This window comes from Vanessa cardui, chromosome 11 (genome assembly GCF_905220365.1).
Source record: "Vanessa cardui chromosome 11, ilVanCard2.1, whole genome shotgun sequence".
Lineage (NCBI taxonomy): Eukaryota > Metazoa > Arthropoda > Insecta > Lepidoptera > Nymphalidae > Vanessa > Vanessa cardui.
In genome coordinates this window covers 632,453-654,870 of record NC_061133.1, presented here as the reverse complement: position 1 = coordinate 654,870, position 22,418 = coordinate 632,453, and the positions used below count along the sequence as shown (strand labels likewise).

The 22,418-nt window shown below is 36.2% G+C and overlaps 3 protein-coding genes across 4 annotated transcripts; 2 read left to right on the top strand and 1 right to left on the bottom strand.

Annotated features, from left to right (window-relative positions):
* Positions 1–292: 292 nt before the first annotated feature.
* LOC124533657 (50S ribosomal protein L21) lies at positions 293–1,115 on the top strand. The gene is made up of 2 exons (XM_047109070.1): positions 293–514; positions 589–1,115. Exons 1-2 carry the CDS (start codon positions 460–462, stop codon positions 1,062–1,064), a joined length of 531 nt encoding a protein of 176 aa, XP_046965026.1. The 5' UTR covers positions 293–459; the 3' UTR covers positions 1,065–1,115.
* A 6-nt stretch (positions 1,116–1,121) lies between these two features.
* LOC124533656 (regulator of telomere elongation helicase 1 homolog) lies at positions 1,122–4,342 on the bottom strand. The gene has a single exon (XM_047109069.1). It carries the CDS (start codon positions 4,164–4,166, stop codon positions 1,230–1,232), a length of 2,937 nt encoding a protein of 978 aa, XP_046965025.1. The 5' UTR covers positions 4,167–4,342; the 3' UTR covers positions 1,122–1,229.
* A 6,202-nt stretch (positions 4,343–10,544) lies between these two features.
* On the top strand, positions 10,545–20,893 carry LOC124533713 (elongator complex protein 2). Of its 2 annotated transcripts, none has more exons than XM_047109165.1 (13): positions 10,545–10,759; positions 10,881–11,169; positions 11,598–11,810; positions 12,305–12,520; positions 13,086–13,300; positions 13,978–14,125; positions 18,121–18,320; positions 18,564–18,684; positions 18,800–18,965; positions 19,332–19,596; positions 19,881–19,944; positions 20,095–20,251; positions 20,740–20,893. In XM_047109165.1, exons 1-13 carry the CDS (start codon positions 10,634–10,636, stop codon positions 20,867–20,869), a joined length of 2,310 nt encoding a protein of 769 aa, XP_046965121.1. In that variant the 5' UTR covers positions 10,545–10,633; the 3' UTR covers positions 20,870–20,893. The 2 variants fall into 2 exon arrangements, with proteins under 2 accessions (XP_046965121.1, XP_046965120.1); XM_047109164.1 differs by having other exon boundaries at positions 18,121–18,324; positions 18,565–18,684.
* The last annotated feature ends 1,525 nt before the right edge of the window (positions 20,894–22,418 follow it).

Below are 22,418 nucleotides of genomic sequence, written 5' to 3'. Positions count from 1 at the left end.
TGTTAATAATTAGCAATGCAAAATAAGTCTAAATAAGCGGCGTGAATATCATTATAGAATTAAATGAATTAATCACGAGTACTCTTTTAATGTTAAACATAAAAAAATGTGTTTTGATTAAAACAATCTTTACCTCAAAATTTTATTTAAAATTATGGAAGATATGCGTCGACCTTCAATCCTAATAATTATAGTCGAAGTATCTAGAATGTACTTAATAGCTGAAATAAGTGGAATTTTCTAAAAAGTTATTAAATAGACAACTACTGTCATTTTACTGACGTAAAATTTGCGGTAACCGCACATCACTGTTTTTCTAAGTTTGAAGTTTCCATTATCTGTCAAACGGGAGATTAGGTTATATTAAATGCTTAAATTTATTTTGAAAAATGTTATGTCTGGAATTGCTCTAAAACAATAATAATATTAATTTATAGTTGTTCTTATTTGTTAAGTATAATGGCTTTGTTTAGAGCTGGATTACAACGTCTTTCTAATGCATTCAATAGTCAAGGTACCTATTTAATATTAGTATTTTCGTATTAATGAAAAAATAGTAATGTCGTATTAATAATTCTACTTTTCTAGGTGGTATTCTTTCAAGATTCATTACTCAAAACGCACCAACTACTAACATAACAACCCCTGATACACCAAAAGATGTGATCGCAACATGCAATAAACTAATTGAAGAGAGAAAATCACGTAACTTCGCAATTGTACACTTATTGGGTAAACAATGGCGAGTTACGGACGGTGATCTCCTAGTCGTCGAAGGCTACTGGCCACCAAATATAGGAGATAAAATAAAATTAGATAAAGTATTATTGGCTGCAACAAAGGATTTCTCACTTATTGGACGACCACTGGTGCAACCTGGCCTGGTAACAGTCACAGCTACGGTGATATCTAAAGGTCTGTCTCACACAAGGACACATTTCAAGAAGAAGAGGAGGAAGCAATTCATGAGAATTAACTTTCAAAGAGCACAACAAACTATGTTAAGAATAAATGCAGTAGAAATAGCAAATAAAATTAATGAAGCTCCTAAGAATGTTTTCTAGATAGAATAATATTATGCATCTAGTAGATTTAATAAATCATTGAAAGTATAACGAAATCATTTTTATTGTCACACTTCACAATAAAACCTTAATTAATTAATGCTATTTCTATAAATTACTTCATAAATAATAAATATATGTAATTTAGCTAAAAGTTGCTGGATATCAACTATTTAATTTAACATTATCACAATAGTTTTGAAATGAAATTTTATGGTTTTCCTTTAAAAACCTTTTCATACCCTTGAATAAGTAAAATAACTGTTTATTTTCCAGTAAATCAGATAGGGTTTTTAAAAATAATTCATAATCTCCATCTTTCTTATAAGCAGATATTGATAATTGAAATTTTTTATAATTTTCTACATCAAGAAGTGTTTTGATCTCTTTAACAAAGTCTATAAGAGATGTTGGTGCGACTCTTTCATCACAATGAGATATTTCATTTTTATTCAAGTTTTCTTCAAACCCAAAAGATTTAATCTTCAATTTTTTCTTTTTTGATGCTGTAGAAACATTTGCCTCATCTGCATTTCTTTTGTGGATAGTAACTAGTGACTGTGATAAGGGTTGTGATTCATTGCTACTATCTAATGCACTAAAAAGGTCACTTGTTTCTTTAGGTCTAAATTCATTTACATACGAAGATGTTTGTGCCTTCTTATAGAAATCCATTGAAAAATCAGCATAAACTTCATTTGAGTTGGGATACTGATTTACTGACTTTTTACTGGAACTCACACCCTTATTTACAATTCTGGCATTTGTTCTTGGGAATGCTACACCAGTTAAGCTTGTACTATTATCTTGATGTGTATCATTAGATTCATGTGGTAGTAATGGCTTAAGTTTAGGAGGCGGTAAATTAACTTGTGCGCTTTTGAAAAATCTGCAAATTTCACTAACAGTCTCTCCAAATTTGTTTGATACATTAATATGATCCCTAAGCCATGCAGAGAGCTGGTTCCTTAATTTAGGATTACTAAACCTTGTATCACATAGTAAAATTGCACCATAATCATTCTGATGTCTGATTACTCTTCCAATAGCCTGATTTACTGCCCTCGTAGCTTCCAGGGAGTACCAGTCATCTCCAGATAGGAATTCTTTTTCTTTGACTCTCAATTCCTCTAAATATTTTTTTTTCAACACAATTCTAGGATCTTTAAGAGGTGGAAATGGAAGGCCAGTAATGATTACCGCTCTGCCATTCATATCAGCAAAGTCTAATCCTTCTGATACCTTACCCCTACAAACAGCCATGAAACACGCTCCTTTTGTGTTTGGATCACTTATTTTACTATAATAATCATTGATAATAGAATTAAAAGTATCCTTTCGCTGGGGTTCAACAAATATTTGCTTTATATTATTAATACTAGACCAGATGCCTTCCGCTTGCCACATTTCTTGACATTTTGTCATTATGGGGTATGATGGGAAAAAAACTAACAGTCCATCGGGTATAACCCTAGAAAAACTTAGTATTGTTCTACCCAATGAAGTAATGTATTTTGGGTTATTGCGATTTTGGTAATTTGAATTTAGTTGCACAGTATCAGGGCCACTTCCAATAATTTTGACACAAATTTGATTTGCTTTAACAATGTGTGGATTTTCTAACTGTACACCTATTGGAATGCCCAGTTCAGATATTAATGGTTTTAATGGTGCTAAAGTACCACTGGTTAGAATTATGCTTCTAACATTTTGCTCTAAAAGTTGCTTCATGCCAAAACCAGGACTGAAACACCAGTAGCTGAGAATTCTTTCTGCTGATTTGGAGGATGTAGTTTTGAGAGCACCCCAGCCATCTGTTTTTTTATTATTTTTCTTATCTTCCACTTGAACATGAACCTTATAACACAACTTTATTCTTTCCTTATAAGCATGTGAAATTCCACTGAACACAACATTCAATAAATCAACAATCTTTTGTAGACCTACACCTTTTCTCTGAAAAGGCGAAGCACTTGCAGTCGAGAGATACTGAATAAGGTTTTCTATTAATGTGATAACAGATGTGTGGTTATGGTCTTTAATCTCTGCCTTATCAAGGAGCTCAAATATGTATCCACCTGGATAAGTTGAGCCTTCTGGCCCAACACCAATTTCATCTATGGCTTTTTCGAAGGCAAGCATCATTTCTTTTAATATACATAAATCATCACATGTAAAATCTTTTGGTTGGTTATTGTCAAGGCTCACATCCATTTGATCTTCACTTCCTTCTATAAAAGATTTCATAACATAAGTTATTTCATCTATACATAGAGCCACATCTGTAGTTCTTATCTGCAGCGAGGCTGACTCTTCACACATCTTTTCTACATTGTGTGCCTCGTCCAGTATAATTATGTTATTCAAAAGTTCAACACCATTGGCTTTCCTCGCTTTTGGATCTAATAAATAATTATATGGCATGAATATTATATCAGCGTCTTGTTTGAGTTCTTTTGACAAATAATATGGGCAGCATTTTAACTTCTTTCCTACAGACACCAAATCTTCTATATCTAGAATATCATCACCTTTCACTGATCTGTCATCTTTCTTAGATTCAACATTGTTATAGAAATGGCAAGTTCTTGTTTTTACCTTTAATTGGCACATGTGGACTTTGTTCATGTTGTTTGTTTCTTTGGATACCTCAGGGTGGATACACATTTGATCTCTTGAGCCAAGAACTGCAGCTTTGACATATTTATAGTTTGATCTCTTCAGCTCCTGCATAGCCTGTGTAAGTTGTGAATGTGTGCGTGATGAATAAATAATTTTCGGCATACCCCAAACCGTGTTATCTTTTCCTTTACCTGCGCTGGACTTTAGGTTTTCACGTAAACCTCCATTGAGACCACCACCACTGTGTTCTGAAAAATTACCAAGTTGCGCATTCATTTGCAACTGAGCTTTCTTTAACATAAGCCATGCCAATGAAGAGCATAATAAACTAAGTGTCTTTCCTGTTCCGGTCGGAGATTCCAGTACAGCATTAGTATTATTTTGTAAACTTTCAATAACTTTTTCCATATACGCTTTCTGAACCTCGTAAGGTTCGAAAGGAAAGTTTACAGGTATTCCATATATCATAACTTCAGGCATGTTTGCAACTAATGAAATGATAAATAAATAATTCTTCTAAAATAATATAATTTAATCTTTACAAGAAAGGTACTTAATGATTTTCATAATTAAAAATCTAGTGATCATTGATCAACAAGTTTCCTGATTTTATGATTTATTAAACGTCATATTTTATTTTTGTTGAGAATCCCGCCTTTTCGAAATACAGATTAAAGACTATTTTTATCTGACTTTTAAGCAGGGCTGCCGATGCCTATTCACCTAATTCCCCATAAATATTAGCGAAATTCCCCAAATTGGGGAAAAGAAATGTCCCAATTCCCCACACAGAAATAAAGGAAAAAAAAAACATGTTTTTGTATGTTTGTTTTTCATTTCCTAACAATAAAATCAAATTTCGAGGTTTTTTCTTTTCGTTGAATCTGACTAGTCGTAGTTAATGTCTGTATATAGTGTGTTTTTGTTACTATGGTAACTAATAATCGCCCACAATTCAATTTTTGTAGTAACTAAAAGACGAGTATACAATCAATTACCGATCGTTTTAGCATAAAACACATAAGTATAAATTCCCCTCATTTTCCCCACATGTGACAATCCCCACACTAATCCCCGATCGACTTACGATTCCCCGCAATTTGGGGAATTCACCACACATTGGCAACGCTACTTTTAAGTGTTGGCATTAGAAATATTGAATATCTTAATAATATTCACAACAACACAATATATCTAAAGAAGAAACATTTATTTCCAATCAAAAATTTAGTTGAATATGTATATTACTAATTACAATTCAATTCTTGGTTTAATGGCTTTTAGTTGTGCCGACAGGGCACAGATTATTTCGCCAATGTCACGTAGGATGGAGAAGACACGAAAGAGATTGATCGGAACAGTTGAGGAAACAAACTCAATTAGATTTTGAAGACTAGCATAGTAGTAGTAATTTCCTTGTTAATCCTCAACCTAGAACAACACAAACATTAAGGGTTAATAATATGTTACAATAAAAATAATTGTTAGTACTCTAAACTATATATACTAAAATATAACACTCAATGGGACTATTCACAACTTAATTTTATTACATTTAATATATTTACATAGAAAAGAACAAAATGGACTAAACACAAACGTCAACAAACATTCAACATTTATAGGGCGGGGGACTTTAGGAGGGAGAACGTCGTAAAGGGGATGAATAAGTTTAGGACAAAGGAACAGGACGTGGGTTGCGGAACCTTCGTCTAGGCCACATTCACACAGCGAGTGGTCTCGAACTCTTATCTTTGCTAGGTGGACAGGTGTGCAGGAATGGCCGAGGCGTAAACGACAGATAGTGGAAATGATCCAACGATCAGCGTGCCTGTGAAATGAAAACCATGGACGCCTCGGAATTTTAGGTTGTAACGCCGAATAATACTTACCCTTAACCGATTTTGATGAAATCCAAAAAGAGTTCCAGGATTTATCCATTTCAGCTTTCGCAAGAGTGAGTAAATCTCTAGCAGAATTGACAAAATGCTCCGATGAACCAAATTGTGTAGCAGTCTTTGCATAAGAGTCAGCCATCTCGTTTCCAATAATACCTGAATGACTTGGAATCCAGACGAGCAAAACTTGTAGACCCTGATGATGACAGGATAACAGGGCCTCTCTGATCTTGAAAACGATGGAAAGTCTTAATTTGCTACGAAAAGGATTTTCCTTAATGGCCAACAGGCAACTTAAGGAGTCACATAAAATAATTGACTGTTGAATATTATGTGACTGGGCGTACTTAATAGCTTCCAGTAAAGCAATAGCCTCACCGGAAAATACCGAAGTTTCAGGGGGACATTTAAAAAGTAGTGCTATTTTATATTTGGGAATCCAACACGATGCACCAACGCATCCGATTGGAGAGAGTTTAGAGGCATCAGTGTATATAGGGAGGTGATTTGGCCAATTTTGATGAAAGATTCTTTGAAATTGGATAGCAGTATCAGAAGAACCTTTTATAAGACCGAGGTTTGTAATTACAAGAGGATTAAATAAAAGAGCCTTAAAGGAGGTGGAAAAAAGAGGATTAGAAGGAAACGTGTTAATAGGATGAGGCAGGTTGGTATACTTAAGGAAACTGTTTAATAGGAATGAGGATTTCGGACTGTCCGGGTTGCAAAGGAGGGATAATTTGTTTAACCTGGTCAAAAGAGGATGGGAAGATAGCTGTAACAATTTGATGACAAAGCGGTCACATAAATATTGTCTCCTTATATGTAGAGGAGGGTCAACACACTCAACCTGTAGAGCATTAGTAGGGGTGGATTTCATCGCACCCAAGATTATGCGCAAACATTTATATTGAATTTTGTTTAATTTTTCTGAAGCAGATTTATTGAAGGGATCTAGAACAAACAGTCCATAGTCCAAATGACTACGAACTATTGCGTTATAGATCAGCTTCAATGTATAAGGGTGAGCTCCCCACCAAACTCCAGACACTGCTCTAAGGGCATTAATAGATTTTTCACATTTCTTGGCTAAATAATCAGAGTGTGAAATTCCGTTCAGTCGTTGATCGAGAATAATACCAAGAAATTTTGTTTTGTCTACAAAATTGATGCGTTGACCCTCATAAGATAAATTGAAGGAAGGTATATATCTCTTTTTAGTAAATATCACTGCTTGACTTTTGGCTGTCGACAGCGATAAGCCATGGTCAGAGAGCCATTGGGATAGGTAATGCAAAGCAGTGTTTAATCGGAACGTTAAATTTTCAGTGGAGCTAGATCTAAAGTACAAAACAGTATCATCAGCATACTGGAGTATGTTGCAAAAATTGTTAACAGACAAATCGAGGTCATGAGTGTATATGCTATAAAGCAGAGGACTGAGTACTGAGCCTTGAGGAAGACCTTTCCAGACAAGTCTGGGGGGAAGAGAGAGATGTTGGTGTCTAACCGTTATTGATCTGCAAGTTAACAGATTACATATGAGATGTACAATCCTCGATGGAATACTCAGCTGTTGCATTTTCTGCCTGAGTAACGGAAGAAGGACATTATCATATGCAGAAGATATATCAAGAAAGATTCCCACAAGGTACTCTCCTTTAGCGAAGGCAATTCGAATGTCTGTTGTAAGAATGCTTAGACTATCAATGGTGCTCAACCCCTTCCGAAAGCCAAATTGAGAGGGAGCAAGTATATTTCTGCTTTCCATTAACCATTCCAGGCGGTTCTTCAAAAGATGTTCAGTGATCTTTGCCAAAGTTGACGATAAAGCTATGGGTCTATATGAATTGCAATCTGAAGGGTTCTTACCCGGTTTAAGAATAGGGACAACAATTTGCGACTTCCAAGATTGCGGGATGATTCCTTTGATAAAAACCGAGTTAATTATATTTAAAAAACAATTTTTCGCTTTATCGTTCAATTTAGAGATAAAAGAGTAAGGAACGCCATCTTCCCCAGGAGTAGAGTCAGATAAACCATTTAAAGCACAGTCAAGTTCAGAAAAAGAAAAGGGGGCATCCATTTCATCCAAAGTAGATGCTGGCGTAGAATTTAGAAAACTGTCCTCATAAGGGACAAATGGGGGGGCAAGCTTGTCAGCGAAATTGTTAAGCCACTCAGAAGGAGTATTTGAAGAAGGATTGACAGAATTAAGGCAACGGCGGAATTTTTTAAGTTGGGACCAGACTACAGAGGAAGGGGAACGAGGACTCAGGGATTCACAAAAATGAATCCAACTGACTTTTTTCTTTTTAGAAATTAGCTGTTTGAATTTTGCGTCGATTCTCTGGTACCTACAAAAATTATCCATAGACATACACAATGTGTATGATACTTCAGCCTCTAGTCTCTGTTCAGATAATCGCTTGCATTCCTCATCCCACCAAGGGGTGGAAAGCAAATGAGTTTTTGAGATGTTTTTTTTGGGAAAATGAAGATCCGCTGCAGAAAAAATGCCATTAAGGAAAAGATCGTAGCAAAGAATTACATCTCCATAGTCTTGTGAAACAAAGAGGTTGTCGATCATGGAATCAACAGACTCAGCATATGCAGACCAGTTAACATTCTTTAGCTTATATTTTAATAAGGGATTTGGATTGATATGGGGAATGGATCGGTGATTTAAAGAAAGGAGAATAGGAAAGTGGTCACTACCAAAAGTGGAGGAGAGGATGTTCCAGGATATTTGTGAGGCAAGGACTGGAGAGGATAAGGATAAGTCTACAGCGGATTTTGGGTTTTGGTTAGGGTATACTCTACGAGTCGGTGAGCCATCATTGAGGATGCAGAGGTTTGCATCATCAAATATGTCCATCAACAAGAGAGCAAATGGGTCACAGAAATGTGAACCCCAGGAGGTGTGATGGGCGTTGAAATCACCCATTACAAGGATAGGACTAGGAAGACAGGAAATGATGGCAGAAATATCAGGAATTAAAGCTGGATTAGGGTGAGGAATGTACAGGGAAAGAAAAGAGATGTTAAGGGCTCTGACAGCAACAGCATTAATATGCTGGCTGGGAAGGGATAAGGGAATTTGGGAAAAGGGGAGGGAGTGCCGTATAAAAATGGCACTCCCTGCATAACCATCATTTCTGTCATCCCTCAAACAGGAGAAGCCTGGGACCCGGAATCGGGATCCAGGGATCAACCATGTTTCAGAGACGGCAACAATGATAGGTTTATGGAGGTTAATCAGTGAGAGGAGTTCATGTTTTTTAGGACGGACGCTCTTGCAGTTCCATTGAAGGAAGCTGATTAGGGCCATTGTGAAGGATTGAGAATAATTGACATAAGTCTTGAGCAACGTTGGACGGTAAGGGGATGTCGTTACATGTTGAAATAATACTAAGAAGTATTTTTGTTAGCATTTCTAAGAAGTTAGGATTGCTATTAAGAGGATTAGGAGTGTTTTGGTTGAGAGCACAACCGTTAGGAGTAGAAGAGGGACAATTACTAATGATCGACTGGTGGGCCTGCTTATCATACCCCTTACCAAGAGGTGATCTTGGGCGAGGAGTACTGATAACAGTCTTCCGATAGGACCTATTAGTTGAAGGGATAGGTTGATTTTGGATATTTGGAGAATATGAGGGAGGGGTAAACATCTCCTTTGCAATCTCTGCATAGGATCTACGAACAGGAGGGAACCGAGAGGATGCTTCAATATAAGATATGTTATCCTGAGACATAACTATTTTAATTGACTGTTGACGGGAAAACTCAGGACAGTCCTTGTCTGTTGTATAATGGTTACCAGAGCAGTGTAAGCAAGTGGCGTTATCCTTACTTACACTACAAGACTCACCTGTGTGGGATTTGGCACACTTATAACACCTAGGTTGAGATCTGCACTGTGTTTTAATATGACCATAACGACAGCAATTAAGGCATTGGATGGTCGGAAGTTTGTAAGTCTCTACTGGAAGGGATGTATGGTAGGAAAAAACTTTTGAAGGAAGTATTTGCCCTCTAAAAGTAATAACGACAGATTGGGTAGGAACCCATGTTGTTACACTGTCATTAATTGTTTTTCTGTTTAGTCTTCTTATTTTCATTACTTCACCACATCCAGTGGGAAGTTCAAGTGACATAGCAAGTTCTTCCATCGTCCAGTCCACGGGGATACCCTTAATCAAACCCATTCTGGTTACATTAAAAGTCGGTACAGTAGCTTTGTACTTGCACATTTCAACAATAGGATTTGCCAGGAATGAGTTTGCCGCTTGGGCTGTTGAAAATTCAACAGAAATTTTATTACGACCTATGTTTTTAACACCATCATTAATAATCCCTTTAATTTTATGAGTGTGCAGAAATTGTCCAAATTTAATTGCTCGGATAGTAGTTCCTGAGGCTGGGTCAGAGACTTCCCGGGACACTTGTACGATGAAAGGACCCTTGTCATCGTCAGAATAAATTTTTGGGCCTTCAGAGAAGGATGGGTGAGTGTAGATGGTCTGTATCGAAGGATTTGCAGAATTTGGATGGATTATAGTTTTTTTAGCATTCGAATCGGAATTAATCGATTCATTAACTTGGCGTTTTCGAGAAACCGGAATAGAGGGAGGAGAAAGAGTATCGGTATCGGTTTGTACTGAGCCACCTGGATCAGGGGGTTCAGGCGGAGTATCCACCTCCATTATAAAACTTACAAACTAAAAAATATTGATATAAGATAAATACTCACGAAATTTAAATATATTAGTAACACCACTTAACCCAACTACCAACTAAAACACTATTAACAATAAAATATACTACAAAACTAAACGTAAACACTGATAATCTCTAAACACGTGTGTTAACCAACGCTAACGCAAGCGAAAAAAACATATTACTAATTACAGTACTTTAATTAAAATATTGCTAAAATTTTGACTTGACACCTGACGTTAATTGAAAACTAACCTTATTTTTTTAATTTTATGACAGTAGCAAAAACAAAACAACATTGTATCAATAATTATTAAACATATGTAAAACATGAAGGTGGCTGTAGAGCAAATTTATACCTCAGTAGCATGTAATCGTGTTCCAGAAATTGCTGACTGGAACAAAGATGGCTTTATATGCTTTGGTGCTTCAAATGCTGTAGTTATTTACAACACGGTAAGTACTTATAACCTATATTTTTAATTAATTCAATTTTTTTTTAATTTAACAATCGACCAAAATGTAAAATATAAAGCCTTTAAATTAATAACATAAATTAAAAGTATATTTTTTTTAGAATTTAAAGGGTCAAGACCCACTTCAAGTTTTAAGTCACCACCGCTCAAAAGTAAATTCAGTTAAATGGCTGCAGAAGTCAGAAAGTTGTACGGAACTATTATCATGCTCTGCAGACAAAACAGCTGCTATTTGGACATTAAACAATGGAAGTTGGAAGGTTACCAGCCAGTTAACAGGTCACGATGATGGTATTACTTGTATCAATGGAGTGTATCTTGAAGGTGATGATTTAATGGTTTACACGGGATCAATAGATTCAACAGTAAGAGTCTGGGAACGGAAAAATGGTATGTATTATTAATAATGATTGATTCATCAGGTTGATTGAAAACATAAATTACTAATATTTTAGTAATAATTATACCAGTAAATAGATAACATATTTAATTAATTCTACTTTCTTCCTGTTTCTACAATTTGTACACTACTTTGATATAACAATACAAAATAACATTGTTTATATGTATATCTACATTTTCCACTTTGGAAATAGAAGTATATAGTAGTCTGGATGGTCCTCGTCATGTTTTTTGTGTTCAAAATTGTGCATACTTTGCACATGCACATACCTTCATCAAATTACTGTTAATTTCCAACCACAATATGAATTTCAACATTAATGAAATGAATTAATCTAACCTTATCCTTACCTTTTATACAAGTCAAAAATAAAATTAGTTGCACTCTAAATTATTATTTTTTCTCCTTTTTTCAGGGACAACAACACATAAACAGACAATCAATCTTCAATCGGGGCTGTGCCTGACACTTCATGCACATATTTTACCTATAGCTAATAAGGCAATCCTATTCTGTGCTCTCGATGACCACAAAATACACATATTCAGTGAAGAAGATGAATATCACAGAGTTCATACGCTAGTAGGTCATGAAGATTGGGTTAGAGGATTAGATGTTGTTGGAGTTGGTAAGTCAAATTAATACTTATACAAAAATACAATTTCAATATTACAAAGATAAAATAATAATAAAATAGAGGACCAACAAGAACTCCTTGTGGTACACTTTCAAATTTTAGTAATATATATATGCATGTACTTAATGTTACTTTGTTTAATTTTCCAGTAGGGGTTGGGCTAATTATCCTTAAAACAGGTTTTTGCTATTAACCCATATGGGATAATAAGTTTCACTCTTTTTAAAGCGCCAAACCACATGTAAATAGAGTACTTAGCTAATAGTCATATTTAACAATAGTCATACTCATTTTGTATACTTATATATAGAAGCTTATTTTTGTAATTTTTCTTTTGCACCAATAAATTAATATTATTGTATGTATTATTATTATTATAGTTATATTCATGAATAAAATATTATACTGCTAGGATGGGTTGTTCACATTTTGGGGTTATATTAAAAAATATTTACAATTGCTTAAGGTTTTATAATGATTTTCAGATGACAATACTGTAATGCTTGCATCAGCCTCACAAGACACTTACATTCGCCTTTGGCGCATTCAGTCTCATGAAGATAAAGCTGTAAAAGGAATAAAAGTGGAAGAAAAAGTGTTTCAAGCATATGGGATAAAATGGTCAGTTAAACTGGATGCCGTTCTGGCAGGTCATGAAGGCTGGGTATATGGAGTACAGTGGCAAAAGGTTCTGGATAAAGGTAAATTGGCTTTTCTTTAACTATAGTGATTGGCAAACAAAAATTTAATAATTCATTTCCAAAAGCTACTTACTACTTGCCTTTTTAAGCAATTTCCAAAAAGTCTTAAAGGATATATATACCTCTTTATCTTTATTGATTTCTCTATATCATCTATTGAATTCTGCCAATTTTATGATGAACAATTTAACTATTTTTATAATAATAATTAATAATAGTGGATCAACTTGCTGCAAAAGCTATGAAATAAGAGATCTAAAAGAGACATGTCTATGTCACCTGCGCCGAAACGTTAGACGTCGCGCTTTACTTAGGGTTGCAAAGAAAAAACATTGAATCATGTGTTCAATAATTTAAATATTCACGAATATAAATTTTGTAAGCTGTACATAATAATAATAATAAAGCTTTATTAATTCCATACACATACATACATAAATATAAAGAGTGTTTAACAAATATTGCTGCTGTACATAGATGTGCATTTTACAAAATTTATATATTTTTCAATAAACTTAGTTACATAGTATTTGAAATTAGTTCATTGTATTTTTATCATTAACAGCAAACGGTCAGCCGATCTATCGACTTCTTTCCTCATCCCTCGACAAAACCATTATCATATGGCAACCGGAGAGTCATGGTGGTGTGTGGGTGGAGAGCGTAAGAGTGGGAGAAGTAGGAGGAAATGGACTAGGGTTCTATGGGAGTCGATTTGGACAAGACGCATTCATGGGCCACGGGTACAATGGTTCGTTACACATCTGGAAACTGGATAAGGTAATTATTTTCCATGTCCAGAATTCACTTGGTCACATACTGGCTCCGATTGTGCCATTTCTGGTCTCCAGCTATTTATAATATAAAAAAAATACGAACTGTACTATTTTATGTCTGGTAACTAACTTTTCTTTTACAAAACAAGCACACTTATGTCGTTGGATAAGATCTGGTACCTTAAAATCTCCTTCATATCTCGGATTTATGCTCATTAACGTGAGACCCCCGAACTTCATAAATCGAATATATTAGATTGCAGTCATATGTTATGAAGTTCGCCGATATCATCCCACCCGCATCCGTCTTGTGTTTGCATCAACTTCTCTTTCAATTGGATCCTTAATAGCTTTCTGCTCTCTTCTTCGCCACCAATGCTAGAGTATCATTGTGGATCAAAATTTCGGCTTGCTTCGTTGCATTCGTAATTTGCTAGTAATCACCGGTGACTATTGCGACTAGCTTCTTAAACCGGCTTCAAAAATTTTGACCTATCCATCCGATAATTTCTAGCCGTTTTTGGCTATTGAGCTTTGTGGACTACAAATTAGTCATTACTCATTGTTTAAACTTAATTGTAAAAGTTAGTATTTGATTATCTAATCTGGATAGGTAATAATGTTACTGGTTAGATCAAAATTTTTTTTTTTTTTAAATTTATTTTGGTGATTAAAAAACAGGAAACAAATCAGTGGCAGCCGAGTGTAGTTGTTGGGGGTCACTTCGGCGGAGTAGAGGACATCAGATGGGAGGGTCAGGGGCGCTATCTGCTTAGTGTTTCTTTGGACCAGACGACGAGGCTGCACGCGCCGTGGAATAGACCTGACGGTAAACCTATGTTCATAACGCGACAAATGATGTTTTAAGCATAGAGTGGACAACATATAAAGTAATAAAAAAAAATCTGACATAAATGCATCCAACTGGATAATGCAACCATACTTTATCTTTTTCATTCATATTTTTTATAGATAGCCTATACACTATACGACTAAAAATATGGCAATTGGGTTAAGTAAAGTATCACTGTCAATAAACATTGATATAGTAGAAAACATTAAATTCTGAGTTTTTGTCGGTTCCTCATGATAGAATGGACATTCCGAACGAGTGGTAGCTTTACCCTTAGTACAATAGGCTATTTGACTGGTTTTTAAATCTATTTTATATTATTTGGTAGAGGTTAAGGAACCCAGTAAAAGTAGATTTTTTTTATTTCTAGTAGGTACATATTTGCCGAAAAATATCATATTAAAAATTCCATATTTAAATAACGCGCGAAAACGTTTGAAAAAATTCATTTTTATTTATTGATTTTTGAATAAATTAAGTATTATTTTCAAGTTTCGTCAGTAAATAACGATTTTTAAACTCATAATATACAGTGATTACAATATTTCACAATTTATTTTTCGCATTGTCAAATAGCCTATTGTGTGAAATAATATTGAAGTGTCCGCGAGAGCCTCGTCCAGTGTGTGTGTGTGTGTGTGTGTGTGTGTGCAGATATGTACAAAATGGTTTTGAAAAAGCATATAAATACAAAATGCAAAATTCTTTTCAGATTTAGTATTTCAAATGCAAAATACCAAATAGGTTTACGTTTTGTATTTCAAATGCTAAATGCAAAATAGGTTTTTCAAAATACAATACTCCCTATCGCTGACCAAATTACAGACATTTTTAATTATTAAAGATACATATTTATTTTTCATACATACATGAGCAATAGAGACATACAATGCCGAGCCGAAAAACAAACGTCTTATAACACATTACATATGAATATGATTACAGTTTTCTTATTAAAATTAATAAAAATTCAAAAAACTGTCTAATAATAAGGATTTACTGTTAGGGCGATCACATAGTTCGGACAGTATGTTTAAACGGGACCAGAGAGGGTGAGAGGACAGCTGTAATGATTTTACCACAAAGCGGTCGCATAAAAATTGTCTTCTCAGTTGAAGTGGAGGATCAACACATTCAACTTGCAGGGCGTTAGTAGGAGAAGACTTCATTGCTCCTATTATTATTCTAAGGCATTTATGTTGGATTTTATTGAGTTTATCGAATATAATTTTGGTATTTAACAGAAATTGATCTGCAAAAAAGCAGATTACATATGAAATGAGTAATCCTCGGAGGGATACTCAGCTGTTGCAGTTTTTGCCTGAGTACCGGAAGAAGAACATTGTCATATGCAGAAGTAATATCTAGAAAAACACCCACAAGGTACTCTCCGTTAGCAAAGGCTATTCGAATGTCTGTCGTAAGAATGCTGAGACTATCAAGATTGCTCAAACCCTTTCGAAAGCCAAATTGAGAGGGCGAGAGAATATTCCTGCTTTCCATTATCCATTCCAAGCGGTTTTTCAAGAGATCTTCAGTTACTTTTACTAATGTAGATGATAAAGCAATGGGTCTATAAGAACTTGGGTCCAATGGGCTTTTTCCTGGTTTGAGAATGGGTATAATAATTTGGGACTTCCAAGATTCCGGGACGATTCCTGCCGAGAAAAAAGCATTAATTAAATTCAAATAGACGCATTTAGCTTTATCACTAAGGTTGATTATGAAAGAGTAAGGCACGCCATCTTCCCCTGGTGACGAGTCCTTAAGTCCCTTTAGGGCTGTATGGAGTTAGGAGAGAGTAAAGGGGCTATCCATATCATCTAATGCAGATGCTGGTTGCAACTTTAAAAAGCTATCCTTGTCTGGGACAAAGGGGGCAGCAAAATCATTAAGCCATATGGAAGGATTATTGGCATTTGGATTTTCTGAGTTGAGGGAACGACAAAATTTCTTAAGATTTGTCCAAACTGTTTGAGGTGGAGACCGAGGACTGAGGGATTCACAGAAGTTGGTCCAAACCTGCTTTTTCTTTTTTGAAAACAGTCTTTTAATTTTGGCATCAATGCGCTGATATTTGATTACATTTTGTGGAGTCATAGAGACTGTGTATGATAGATCATAGATCTCTGTTGGACCATGACATTACATTCCTCATCCCACCAAGGAGGGGAAAGCAATGTCTTTTTGCTAGTATTTTTTAAAGGGAATTGTGCATCAGCAGAGGACTTGATCGCATCAAGAAAAAGTTCGTAGCAGGCAACGACATTCTCATCATTCACAAAATCAGGGAGAGAGTCCAACATGGCATTAGCCGAGTTAGCGTATGCTAACCAATTAACGTTGTTGAGTCTATATTTTAGGAGAGGGCATGATTTGATGAGTGTGAAGGATCTGTTATTAAGTGAAAGAAGGATAGGGAAATGGTCACTTCCAAATGATGATGGGAGGGTATTCCAAGAGATTTGTGAGGATAGGAAGGGAGATGATAGGGTTAGATCAACAGCGGAACGAGGATTCTGGTTTGGGTAGACTCTACGAGTCGGCGAGCCATCGTTAAGAATGCATAAATTTACATCCTCAGCAATGTCCACCAACATGGGAGCAAATCCATCACAGTAATAGGAGCCCCATAATGTATGGTGGGAGTTAAAATACCCCATAATAAGAATGAGGCATGGAAGGGAAGAGAAAATGGAGAGTAATTCCGAAGCAAGAGAAGGATTAGGATGAGGAATGTAAAGTGATAAAAAGGAAATATTGAAGGCCTTTATAGCCACGGCATTGATATGCTGGCTAAAAGGAGGAAGAGGAATTTGGGAGAAAGGGATAGAGTGCCTGATCAGGATGGCACAACCTGCAGACCCGTCACTTCTGTCATCCCTAAAACAGGAGAAACCCGGAATCCGGAAACGGGAACCGGGGATCAACCATGTCTCAAAGAGGGCAACAATGACAGGTTTATGAGAATTAATAAGAGAGAGGAGGTCAGGTTTCTTATGACGGACACTCTTACAGTTACATTGAAGGAATCTGATTGGGGCCATTTTTAATTATATTGAAGAGTTGAGTTAGATCATTGGAAACGTTGGACGGTAGAGGAATTTCATTACATGTACTTAGGATGCTTAGGAGAGTTTTAATTAATAATTCTAGTAAGTTGGGATTATTATTAGGAGGGGAGGGGTTACCATCATTCAGAGCACAACCATTTGGAGACGAGGAGGAGCAATTACCAACTATGGCTTGGTGGGCATGTTTATCATACCCCTTTCCTAGAGGAACTCTAGGGGGAGGGGAACGGAAGACGGTCTGTCTATATGATCTATTACGAGTAGAGGTGGATTTAGATGGAGTGCTAGAGGGAGAACTAAGGCTTGGCGGAGTGTACATAGGAGGGGAGAACATCTCTTTTGCAATCTCAGCGTAGTTTGGGAAGCGAGAGTAAGAGATGTTGTCCTGGGGCATAACAATTTTTATTGATTGCTGCCGTGAGTACTCTGGACAATCTTTATCCGTGGCAAAGTGTTTACCAGGACAGTGAAGGCATGTAGAGTTTTCCTTATTAACCTCATAGCCATAGATAATGTTCGCCATTTTCGTTGGAAATTGACATTGACACTTGTTTGTCTGACATTATTTGACATGAGGCGCACACTCTGACCAAAGAAGAAAACGATGTTTAGCGTGCGCCTCTATCGCACATGGTTAGCGTGCGCCTCTATCGGTCGTATTCGGCAATATAAGCGTTTTGCTTTGTTCGTCTGGTAAATTTGGCGAAACTTAATCACAAACTATTTAGCATTTTGAAATGAATTTTAAAAATACAATGCCTCTCGAAAGGCATTTCAAATCAAATACAAAACGCTTTTCACTAAAAGGTATTTAAATACAAAATAGGTATTTTGCATTTTCTATTTGCATTTAAAATAGAAGTATTTCAAATAAATCACATCTCTGTGTGTGTGCAGGCGGCGGCGCGGAGTGGCACGAGCTGGGCCGCGCGCAGGTGCACGGCTACGACGTGCGCGCGGCGGCGAGCCTGGCGCCCGCGCGCTTCGTGTCGGCCGCCGACGAGAAGGTGCTGCGCGTGTTCCGCGCGCCGCACTACTTCCTGCTCAACTACCGCAACATCGTCGGCGACACTCTCGGCGACGACGGCGACGGCGACGACGGTAAATGTTGTTAAATCATTAAATGTCAACCGGCTGAGGGGTTCCCACCCTCCTATCACACATTCCAAAATAATAATGCCGTTTAAAATGTATAGAAATCGTAAATTAGTTGAGTGAGAGAAGGGTGTCAGTGTAATGTGTATCTAGATTAACAGAAGTAATGGTCGATTTTGTATGGAAAATCTTTGTGTAAATATATATATAATATGATAAATATCGTAAAAACATCGCTGTCACCAGTGGGTCCCGAAGGAGCCTCGGTCCCCTCCCTGGGTTTGTCCAACAAGGCGGTGTTCAGTGGCGACGAGCACGCGACCGGAGATGACAACGACGGATACTTCGTGCCCGTCGAGTTGAAAGGTGAGGCAGTTGAGTCTCACGACTGCACTCGATTCGCTTTTTTTGAGTTTTCGTGAATATTTCGATTTAAAAATATATAAAAACTGCAAGAGAGCCTTCGCGTGACCTCCCTCAGAGCCTCCGACGGAGGAGACGCTGATGCAGAACACGCTGTGGCCGGAGACGCACAAGCTGTACGGGCACGGCTACGAGGTGCAGTGCGCCGACGCCAGCGCCGACGGCAGCCTGCTCGCCTCCGCCGCGCGCGCCGCCGCCGCCGCGCACGCCGCCGTGCTGCTCTGGTGAGGGGGGGGGGGGGCTAACATAGATGGTGTTGCTCGTCATGGCTCAAGCAAAAATGTCCTTTCTGAAAATTTGTTTCATACCAAGTTTCATCAAATTCAAAGCGGTTTGGTTGTAAAGAGTGACAGACAGACAGAGTTACTTTCGTTGTTGTAACGTCACGATACGCTTCATGTTGCCTTCGTTCGGTTTTTCTGCGTTCGTTCAGTTGCGCATATCGGCGACTTCTCTCCTTAGTTCCGCCAACTGGCCGGAAAGCTTTGCATTGGCAGCTTCCAGCCGGGTCACGTCACGTCACTCGATGCACAGTCTATTGAAGCCGAAGGTTTTCGACCTCTTTCTTATAATCGATTTGTAAATTTTAGGGACACGTCGACTTGGCAACAGATACAGAAGTTAGTCTCGCACAACCTCACGGTGACGCAGCTGGCGTTCTCCCCGGACAGCCGGCGCCTGCTGTCGGTGTCGCGCGACCGAAGGTGGACGGTGTTCCACAGGATACCAGATTCGAACCATTTCGAGATAGCCGCCAGCACCGACAAGACCAATGGTGTCCACACGAGGATCATCTGGTGCTGCGGGTGGGCGTGGGATGGGTCGGTGTTTGGGACAGGCTCGAGGGATGGAAAAGTTAGTATGCGACTAAAATTACTAAATAGTTTATAATTCTATATAGAAAAGCCACAAGAAATAATCACTTCGGACAGACAAGAAGCTAAACGTTCTTCTTTAGTTATCTTTTAAAAAGCTGAGGTAATGTAGCATTATAGTCTTATTTAAATTTGAAGAAAAATTTTGGATGATGAAATACAGGGTATGATATGTTTTTGAAGTTGGTTTCTCTTTATTCCAATTTTGTATTTATTATGCAACTGATAATGTGTAATTAATTCACATAATTTTTTGGTTAACAGCTTTGTATCTGGTCAAAGACAGAGACAACGAGCGAATCTACTCTTAAGGATTATTCTTTAGTAGGTGAGTACTGACCGAGCATTTAAGAATACATTTTTACATAAAATATTAATTTGTTAAGTCTTGCATTTTTTTTTTCTAAGTTAAATAGATTTTTACCAAAAAAGTTTTAAGTGATTTGAGGTCATTAATTGTTGAATTTGATATCTGCAGGAAAGCCACTAGAACTACCCAACACTTCAATAACGGCGCTGACCTTCGCTCCACTGCAACGGGAGAGCCAGATACTGGCCGTCGGCTTCGAATCCGGTGTCATCCGGATATACAACTTCGACAGCACTTGGAGCTTGCTACACGAACTAGACAACAGGTACGTATATTAAATTAATCACTCCCTCTATTTTATTTTTTTTAGAAATATTTTTTCAATACAAATTCCACAATAAAGAATATCGAGGCAAAGTAGAGTAAGCTAAATCGGCCTTGAATCTTGATTAGATTTTCATTTTTCCTCAATTCCTCAGGATGAGTATGAATGTCATCGTGTAAAAAAATGTACTATTAATGTCTATATTATCTATAAACTTCGTGACAAGAGAGGTTTTAATATGAATAATAATGTATAATATTATTAAGAGACTGTCTCGTGAACAAGACATTCATAGACAATGTCGAAATATCGAGCTCCACCGAACAAAAATAAAAAACATGGTAAATATCCCGAAACTAAATTTATTATTTAATAATAAAAATAACCATGTTAATTTAAAATCTTATAATGTATAATATGTACATTTATACTACATTTTTTTATATTTAATTTTTTGCAAAAGTTAATGTTGTCATTATTTGTTACAGTGCGGCGCATCATCTGACTGTAAAGAGATTGTTCTTCAGGCCTCCTCGGAAGGACGCGAACAAGGAGCTGTATCTGGCGAGCTGCGGCAGTGACCATTTTGTTAGAATAAATAACATCATTCTATCTTAAAAATATATTTTGTTAATTTTAAAACTTTTCTCATTTCCATGTCTGTATATATATATATATGTATTTGTTTGTGGACAAGTTAGGTCAACCATATTACCTGTTTATGGGAGAAGTGAAAAATATTTTACTCAAATTATAATAGTACATATGTACTACATTTACTTACATTTCAGATATTCTGTAGATTACTTTATGATTTTTTTAATCATTGCATTTATTTATATATTAAATAACATGAAATTACTTTATCACGCACTTATCCGCATTAATAACCTTATCAAGTTTATTGAACCAATATGTTTAAACCATTAGAAAAAAGCTTAATCAATCTTTGTAAGGTATAGTACGACACAACTTAGATGTCGCATCGGCAAAATTCGTATAACCGATCACATCCGAATTTAGTACGCTACGCCAAATTATCAATATTTATTACTCATGCGAATATGATCTTTGCACAAACGTAATATCTTGTAATTTCAAATGACCTAATATATTCGTCAATTTGACACGTCGATTTACATGCACTTGCTTTTTCTGACGCGTGAATCTATAGCGACGAATAGCGTCGAATGGCGCGATAAGGAGCTATTTCTATTGGTTGTGTAAATCGGCAGTAATCGGTTTTATTTTCATCTCATTGCATTTTCCGATGCTACATCTAATTTGTGTCGTACTATACAAACTAATCTAAATTAAAATAAAACGACTTGTTACTTTTATTAAGAATATAATTCATATAATCTTTAACAGCATACTGCATCTATAAAGCACAATTATTTACATCAAATTCAAATTCAAAAATATTATTGGAAGCACATTTCATGTCATAAAATCTTTATAATTTCTATAATATAACAAATTCGTTATGCTATTTTAAAAATATTACAAAAATACACTATGAATAAACTTCCTCAAATTAAATTTATGTGGTAACACTGAGATCTACAGATCTAATCTAATATGCCTTAAAATATAAATAAAAGTAATAATTTCCGTTAATCTTCAATTAATCGATCTAATATTACAACTTACCTGATAAGTTTTAGAAAATGTTCAATTGGCCATTCCGTAAAAACTCTGGTAAAAAGTATAATCGTATAGTGCCAGAAATGTTTCTCTTAAACATAACAGTACAATTAGATTATTCAAATTGCCTTACAGGAAAACAGTTCTAACATTGTGAAAAGTATTTTGTAAATATAGTCTATTCTAATAGAATCTCTATGAACGTGTACAGAACAAAAACTATAAATGTGTTATATTATGAGTAAATTTTACGCCATAATTTGGAACATATATATAACTGTATTTTTAAAGACTGAAACTTAATAAAAATGCCTTCTATTAGTACAGCTTTATGCTAGTAACAGAATTAATGGAGTCAATTCAGGCATTACAAGCCTCTAATACAAATGTAATGCAAGCTTTAGTTTGATAAAGTTACATAATCAAACACAATTGTGTAGTCCGGTTTACTTTATGAAAAATTCGACTATCATAATATATTCTGTGGTAATTCACCGTAACGAAGACTACAAATGTCAGC

Bases quoted from the DNA above. Each gene is read 5' to 3' on its own strand.
- LOC124533657 (XM_047109070.1), top strand. From the start codon at position 460: ATGGCTTTGTTTAGAGCTGGATTACAACGTCTTTCTAATGCATTCAAT. The intron at 515-588 runs GTACCTATTTAA...CTACTTTTCTAG, and splicing joins TAATGCATTCAATAGTCAAG to GTGGTATTCTTTCAAGATTC.
- LOC124533656 (XM_047109069.1), bottom strand. From the start codon at position 4,166: ATGCCTGAAGTTATGATATATGGAATACCTGTAAACTTTCCTTTCGAA.
- LOC124533713 (XM_047109164.1), top strand. From the start codon at position 10,634: ATGAAGGTGGCTGTAGAGCAAATTTATACCTCAGTAGCATGTAATCGT. The intron at 11,811-12,304 runs GTAAGTCAAATT...AATGATTTTCAG, and splicing joins ATTAGATGTTGTTGGAGTTG to ATGACAATACTGTAATGCTT. The intron at 12,521-13,085 runs GTAAATTGGCTT...TATCATTAACAG, and splicing joins GCAAAAGGTTCTGGATAAAG to CAAACGGTCAGCCGATCTAT.